The following is an 8,169-nucleotide window of genomic DNA, read 5'->3' on the forward strand; positions in this document are numbered from 1 at the left end:
TAAATATGAAATATCACAATCAATATTGTTCCTATTAAATCACTTCTTTTTCTTAACCTAAAAATTAGGTTACTGAAATCAGGAATTGGATTTTCTCTCTTAAAAGAACCAATAAAGAAAACTAACCCAATGGAAATGCATCCCCAGTAAAACACCTGATATTTTAACAACAACAACAAAGATCTCAGAAGCCAGGTGTCTACATTAGGCAGAGATGAATTTTCAAAAGGGGTAAGGTCCTGAAATAATCAGTTAAGCCCCTTGATGTTTACATGAGAGTTGGACTTTGATTTCATTTCTATTCACAGATATTGAATGTAATAGGAATCATTCTTTAAGTTATATCTTTTCACAGAAAATTGCCACAAAGTTGCTTATAATGAAAAAAAATAATAAGAGTAGCTAATTATTGAGGGAGTATTTTTTTTTTAATTAGAACTGATAAGCAGTTAAGGATTTTTCAGTACAGAGGTAAGTGGGGGGCTCAGTAGGTTCAACAACCAACTCTAGACTTTGGCTCAGGTCCTAATCTCAAGGTTGTGAGATGTCGCCCCACATGGAGCTCCATGCTCAGTGCAGTCGGCTTGAGATTCTCTTCCTATATCCCTTCCCCCACTCGCATGCATGCTGTCTTTCTAAACAAATACATAACATCTTTAAAAAAAAAAAAAGAGTTCTTCAGCACATACATAGAAAAGTAGGCAAAAAAAAAAATCATGCAAGTATGCATTTTTCTTTTCTAAAAGAATAAACAGCATTTCCCTTGCTTCAGGATTCATCTCTGGAATTAAATGATTAATCATTCCAAGAATTCTTCATTTTTGCTTCTGTTACACATATTCCTAGAAAGAAGATGCGGTTTTTTGTTTCTCTGCTTATCGTTTGTGTGTTTGTGTGTGTGAGTATGTGTGTGGGTGTATTTGAGTTACAAAGTCTTAAGAACTAATTATAGGCTGAGAAAAAAACTATTTAAAGCAATTAAATAATTAAAACACTTATTCAACTGCTCTTGCTCTTTTGCTATTATTTGTTATTAGCAGGGGTAAAATTCCGCTGAGTAAACTAAATGTGTCCTTTCCATTCAATGACACTTTGCCAGAATAAATATTTCCTATCTCACAAATTATTCTATAATTCAACATATTGCATCAATTTTTGAGACTCTTCCTGCCACTTATGTTGAACAAACTGTCTTTGTCATTATTTAGGCATATTCAAAGGTTGCAACTATTTTATCATTGATGGAAATCATTGTTATAAAGACAAAAATCTCAAGAAACATGCAATATATGACAAATATTATAATTTAAGGGAAAAATCTGTGTTCAAAGCTTTTATTATATTTCAAATGTATTATACATCTAAATCTAATTTCTACTCAGAAATCTAAGTCATTTTGTAATTTGAAACACGGGGAAAACATGATGGTCAACCTTTCCAATAAACCATTTTGGTGGTTTTAGCAGATTGGTACTGTGTTCGGGGTTTCATGTTAACTTCTTTGTGAATTTTCTGACTTAATCTTCATTATTTGTTTTATTCTCTTTTATTTTTGCAGCCAACTGAAAAAAAAAAATCTCTTCAGCTAAGATTGCAACTATTTTAAGGTCAGTTGCATTTATTTAAATGTGATGTAAAATCTCAAATACACCATTTTGGATCATAATAAAATGGGCAGATTTGAATAGAAAAGATGAAAATGTAAACAGGAAAATAAATCTTATTAGAAAAATAAAGTAAAGGGACATACCTGTGGTCCAACGACACCCCCTGGCCCAGGGGGGCCAGTCTTGCCTTGAAATCCCTAAGGAAAGAAAACATAATCCGTTAAAACATGAAAAAGCATAAATTAAAATTTGGCTAAGATAACTCGCATTAAAACAAAGTCACTTTTTGGCTAAAAATACTTATTTTAAAATTTATTTTATTTTATTACTTTTCTTTCTTTCTTTCTTTCTTTTGGGGGGGGGGGGATGAGCAGAGGAAGAGGGAGAGAGAGAGAGAGAATCCCAAGCATGAACTGAGCATGCAGCTGGACACGGGGCTCAAACTCACAACCTTCAGATCAGGCTTTGAGCCAAAAATCAAGCCAGATGTTTAACTGACTGAGCCACCCAGGTGCCCCTAAAAATACTTATTATTAAATGCTTAAATATCAGTTATTATATTCCAGTTTTCTTTAAAATTCTAAATTTACTACCCTCATTATTTCACATTACAGTCCAAGGATTACTTTCAATAAACTTAAAAAAGAAAAGAAGACCATTGGATGAAGATGGAGGGAGAATGTATTCTGAGCCCTATTCTACCTGGTCAAACAATAGTGAGAATTTTAACATAGCAATGTTATGGATAAAATAAATGATGATTTAGACATTCTTGAAACAGTCCACTGGTTCTATATACAGACATAAATCTATGGTTTGTGATACTAATGCATTTTCCTTTCCTGCATTCCAACATAAAGCAAAGTAAGAACAGAATCAAAACAAAACAAAAACAAAAACAAAAAAACAGGATGTCGAGTACATTTATAAAAAGAACACTGCATGATTGGTAATCATGTCAGCATTTTATCAGTATTCTTTCTTCAAGTTCCCCCAAATACAGTTACGAATGTACCTTGTAAATAATGCAGCCATTAAGATAAAATCTGGGAGATGTAAGCAGTGGGTAGTCACTAAACAAAGCCTTTGAGCATATCTTTCGGTGTCTTTATTTCTCTAGACTCCTGGATTAGTCATTCTGTATGACTGTTCTATGACTGGCAAATTTCCTTCTCATGTAAGTTAATTTACATTTAACAGGTGGACAAGTAGCTTCAAAATATGGGGAGAAAAACCTTCAGAACTGAATTAAAGCAAATGGCCTTTGCCGAAGTATTGACAGCAACATGAGACTGGAAATAATAAGACTGAAAAGCACAGAGCAGAAACTGTAGTCCTGTGTTTATACAGCAACCTCCCAGATAACGGACTGAATTATTAATAGTAACAGAATTTTTATAGTAGGGAAAAGGAAAATAACCTATATTTGTAATTACTTGAATTGACATTTCAGGGTAAGAAAACAGATTTCTTTTACTTTTTAAAATCCATTAATTCTTATGATCAACAGGGTTTCTCTTGAGATCCCACTTTCAATAGCAAAACAGGGGCGTCGGAGAAGCTCAATCAGTTAAGTGCCTGCTTTCAGCTCAGGTCATGATCCGGGGTTCTGGGATCGAGTCCCACATCGGGATCCCTGCTCAATGAGGAGCCTGCTTCTCCCTCTCTCTCTGCCTGACACTTCCCCGGCTTGTACTCTCTGTCAAATAAATGAGTAAAGTCTTTTTAAAAAAATCTTTAAAAAATAGCAAAACAAACTAATACAAGGGTCTATATCATAGAATATGTTTTACATTCTTAGCCATGCTGATTTTATAACACTTCTCTGAAGATAGCCATACACTACGTACTTGCATAGCCTGTTCCTTCTGTCTGGATTACCCTCCTCCGAATTTCTGATCGCTAAGTTTGACATGAAGATATAAATGCAATACTGAATGTGAAAAAAAAAAAAATTAAAGTTTTAATTTTTTTTTCCTTAGTAACTGTAAGAGCAAGAACAGCACACAAAAAAATGCTTATAATAATAATTAATGAAAATCAACTGATTAAAAATCAATGCTTAATTGAGGAAATTCTGTGAAAAATGTGGAAAGAGAAAACATTGGGTGCTAGCACATCTGACCAGGTGACTGATTCGGGAGAAACTGGAGGACAGCTTGTTTATGTTTGCTCTTCTAATACATTCAGAGTATTTGCAAATATCCAATAAATGTAACAAAGACCTTGAACAAGAAAATTACATAGTTCACAATGGAGTGTGCTTGTTAAATACTGTCATGTAATAAGACTACACTTGCCATTTAATTTTAGAATAATAAGTTAAATTATGTTTTTCAAAGTCCCTGAAAATGGAGATAGCTTTGCTATGTTGGGTCTGCTGCAAGACCCAGTAAGAATGTTAACTTCTATTCTGATAATCTGTAGGAGACTAAGTTAATTTTAGGATGACTGTAGGATTTGGTCAGTGTGTTCCTGAGACAAATTTGGGTTGTTTCAGTATAACAGAAATTATTTTGAATTATTGCCAGTGGCTTAAAAAGCTTTGAATTGTAAAACAGGAGAATGACACTTCAAGGAATTCTCACTGGGGATGAATCTCAAATATAACAAAAGAATTTTCTCCTTGAAAATAAGGTGACACATATATAGCAGCATATGGCTGCTCTAGATTCTGGTTCTTTCTGTACAAGGCAATCCTTTGAATCCCAGTCAGCACAGAACAAAGCGGTAAAGAAAAGTTCCTGACTGCAGGATGATGCACTCTTGCTCTTCAAAGTGGATTTGAGGGGCGCCTGGGTAGCTCATTCAGTTAAACGGCTGCCTTCGGCTCAGGTCATGATCCCAGGGTCCTGGGATCGAGCCCCACAACAAGCTCCCTGCTCAGGCAGGAGCCTGTTTCTCCCTCTCCCTCTGCCTGCCGCTCTGCCTACTGTGCTCTCTATCACTCTGTCAAATAAATAAATGAAATCTTTAAGAAAAAAAAAAGTAGATTTGAATCAGAAATACAATTTTCCATTTTTCTATGAGAAACTACTGAAGGAGAATATCTATCTTAGAATCACTAGTTAATATGCTATTTTAATATGCTTTGTTTAAATTTAAATGTTATATATAATATAGTTCCTCTGGGTAGAAGCAGACGGTCTTGATTAAATTGAAGACAAAAGGGATTTTATAATGCCTATTCTCTAGGTACCCCCTTTTCAAAAGACAGTTTGAAAATATTCTAGAGTTATACCCACAAAACTACACAATGACTTAGTTAAAAATGATTGACTGCAAGATTTGAATGAGAGTACATTTGCAAATCGGAGTATGGATTCTCCACTAAAGAGTTTATTTTATGCTCCTCATGCAGATGTAATTCCCGGGAGGAAACCCAAACAATTTTACTCTTTGGTCTCACTAAATCATATTTGATTCTGCTCTTGAAATCCAAGACTTTGAAGTTTACAATCTGACTAAAACGAAGAAGCTGTTACACTAAGCATCATCACATGGTGAGCAAAACAGGAATTGAGTTGTTGCTGATAGACTGTTTATCCTACGCAAAAAGATCATCCTGTTTTCAGATTTGTTGCTGTGTGTGCACTACAGTGCAACTCCAAATGTGTCTTCATGCTGGCTGCGTGCCCTAAAATGCCTTCGAAACACATCGTCAAAGCTAGTCTGTGTTGTGATTTCCTTAGGAAATCTGGATAAAATTAATCAATGGTGAGATCCAAGAATTGAGTCCAAGGAAATGTGCTAAGCTATGGTAACTTCTGATGAAACTAACATCCCCCTGGAAAAGCCAGACACATGGTTTGGTAACACTGGCAGAATAAATAAACAAACCCACTGGGATTTTTAAACCATACTTAAAGGGCCAGTTTCCCCCTTGCCCAAATCACTGTTATTCACAGAAAATAGGTCATGATCTCAGGGCCCTGGGATCGAGCCCCGCATCGGGCTTTCTGCTTGGCAGGGACCCTGCTTCCCTGCTCTCTCTGCCTGCCTCTCTGTCTATTAATAATCTCTGTCTGTAAAGTAAACAAATAAAATCTTTAAAATAAAATTCAGTTACATTTTTCATTTACATTTTCTCACTTGAGGTGAGAGGATGCATTCAACACAGTTACAGATTGATGTTGATGATGTTCCAACACCAGGAAATATTTCATCCTTTTGTTCTGGATAGAAGAATGTATTAAATGCACGGCCTAGTGTACATGTTTCCTTTAGAGAGTAGACGTGTGATAGGGTTGGACAGAATATATCTTTAAATAAATACTTCTTTGAAAAGGTCAAGGTTGACAACCTTGGAGAGGTGTCCAAAAGATAATGGGCTCTTCTCTGTCAGCTCAAGCCTCAAGTGCTGTTCTTGGCAGTCAAGACAGTAAAATCAAACCCCATATCCTCAAGTATATTCATTTGTGGTGGGATACAAATTTAGGTCAATTTATGTATTTTATATATACATTTTTTTAAATAAAAGTTTCAATGAGATTAATTTCTCCATTATCCAAAACCTAATAATCCTCATAATAAAGTAGCTTTTTGTGAAATGATGAGGTACTAGAGATGGAAAATTTCAGGCAAAAGGGTGGGGTCACTTACAGTCTCTCCACGTTGTCCAGGGTGTCCTGGCAGGCCATCCTTCCCAGGTGGTCCCTGAAATCACAAATATTAAATACCACAGGTCATAAATATTCCTTGAAATTGTTTATACTTTAAACGTTATCTGTTGGACAATTCTCTCATCATATTTTCATTAAGTATCATATTTTGATGTTCTGTTGATTTTATATACAATAGTGGTATGTGTCTATATCTCTTTAGGATAATTCTATCTGTAACTGTGACCAAGAGAAAATTGTTATTACTCCCTTATGAACATTTTACATTTATAAATGATTTCACTAACGTCTATCTTAAAAAAAACACATTCATACAAATCTGTGTTTTTAATTTTACAAAAAGGTTTAGTTCTTCAGTAATTGACAAAGGAGTGTTTTTCCCCTCTTTTTTGGTGATCTGTTCCTAACTCAATTTCCTGTGCATCAAGATCTGGATAGCAGAAAGATGGTGTCCTCTAGTGGTGGTCTGAGCTTCTAACTGATAAGAATGAAAAGAAATACAAACCTAGAAACAAGGGCAATTTGTCTTTCAATTGCTTCAAATAAAGGGAAAAAGGTCAGGTCTATGTTCAATTTTAGAAGTTGTCAGGGCCAAATTTTTTCAGCTGGTTTTCTTAACTATCCTCTTGGACACATAATGTTTGTTAAGCCCTGGACAGCCGCTCTACTATGTACCGCTTTCTCTAAAGGATGCTGTCTGTGTCATGACTGAAGAAATAAATGAAGCAATTAACTGAGTACTTAAAGTAAACAACTCGGTGTGGTTCCTGTGTTTTAGATACTTAGTAGAACTATAGATTGCTTCTTTAGTCTGCACTATGGATTAGTCATCCTGCTCAGAAACCATTAAGTATTGGGGTCAGATTTCAAAACAGGTTTAATAGGTAGACGCAGAAATATTATTACCCTCCAGATAAACGAAGAGAAATGATCATTTTAGTAATATTTTTAACCATAACAGATACACATCTCACACCCTGTTAATCATTTAAATCTACTTATTTTAAAAATACATTATTTACAAAAATCTATTTTCAAATATCAATTATTACTATACTAAGTTAGAAAATGAGGCTTTCTTTCAAAAGAAGATTATTTTCACTGACAGCTTTGTTTCACTGGAGTAAGGCTTTTTGACTTTGACTTCAAAAGCTCAGGAGAAAGGCCTGACTCCGGTCCCAGCTCTGTTCCCTGATCTCATCTCATCCCGGGCTGCCATGTGAACTAACAGCTCTGAATTAATGACTGTTCTTAGGACACTTCACAAGATTATCGCTTACTCAGTGATCTGCTCATGGGTCCCATGATCACCTCAGTGAGTCTAGTGTCAGCCTCTGAAAAGATCAACACTGGAGTGTTTTTAATCAAGGCCCCAAAACATTTCTTCTTTCTTAAGCACCTATTACATATTTTTATGTATTAGGCACTAGATATGCAGCCATGTAAGTGTTAGCTCTGCCCTCAGTTTAAAGATGAAGCACAGAAATAAGTAGTTAATTGATAGCAGACTTCATTTAAGTTCAGTAATTCAAAACAGTAAACAAAAAGTCTATAGTGTATTATTATTTTGATACATATAGGAATAAATGTACTGTCAATCGGGGGCAGGAGTTTTAACTAAAAACACAGAGTGGCAGCTAAAGGATAGTATACAGAAATGGGGCATTCCCCCCACCCACAGTACTAAAAGGCCTCTCAAATGATGTGTTTTGCCATCGGCATAAACCATTTACACATTTTCTAACAATCTGTAAATATATATTTCAATATCTCATTACATTTGCTGATTTGAGAAGCACAGGTTACACTTTTATTGCAAAATATCATAATCCTTTAAAATGGTGATCTTTGGGGCGCCGGGGTGGCTCAGTGGGTTAAGCCACTGCCTTCGGCTCAGGTCATGATCCCAGGGTCCTGGGATCGAGCCCCGCATCAGGCTC

At 35.4% G+C, this 8,169-nt stretch overlaps 1 protein-coding gene across 1 annotated transcript in view; it reads right to left on the minus strand.

Moving 5' to 3' along the window:
• Positions 1–8,169, minus strand: part of COL11A1 (collagen type XI alpha 1 chain) — a 207,965-nt gene that overhangs the window by 69,336 nt on the left and 130,460 nt on the right. Inside the window, exons 37-38 of the mRNA XM_059377355.1 lie at positions 6,210–6,263; positions 1,751–1,804 (exon numbers count right to left, since the gene is read on the minus strand). Of these exons, the coding sequence (XP_059233338.1) occupies positions 1,751–1,804; positions 6,210–6,263 (108 nt within the window). The remainder of the gene's footprint in view (positions 1–1,750; positions 1,805–6,209; positions 6,264–8,169) is intronic.

The sequence above is a fragment of the Mustela nigripes genome, chromosome 14 (genome assembly GCF_022355385.1).
Source record: "Mustela nigripes isolate SB6536 chromosome 14, MUSNIG.SB6536, whole genome shotgun sequence".
Taxonomy (NCBI): Eukaryota; Metazoa; Chordata; class Mammalia; order Carnivora; family Mustelidae; genus Mustela; species Mustela nigripes.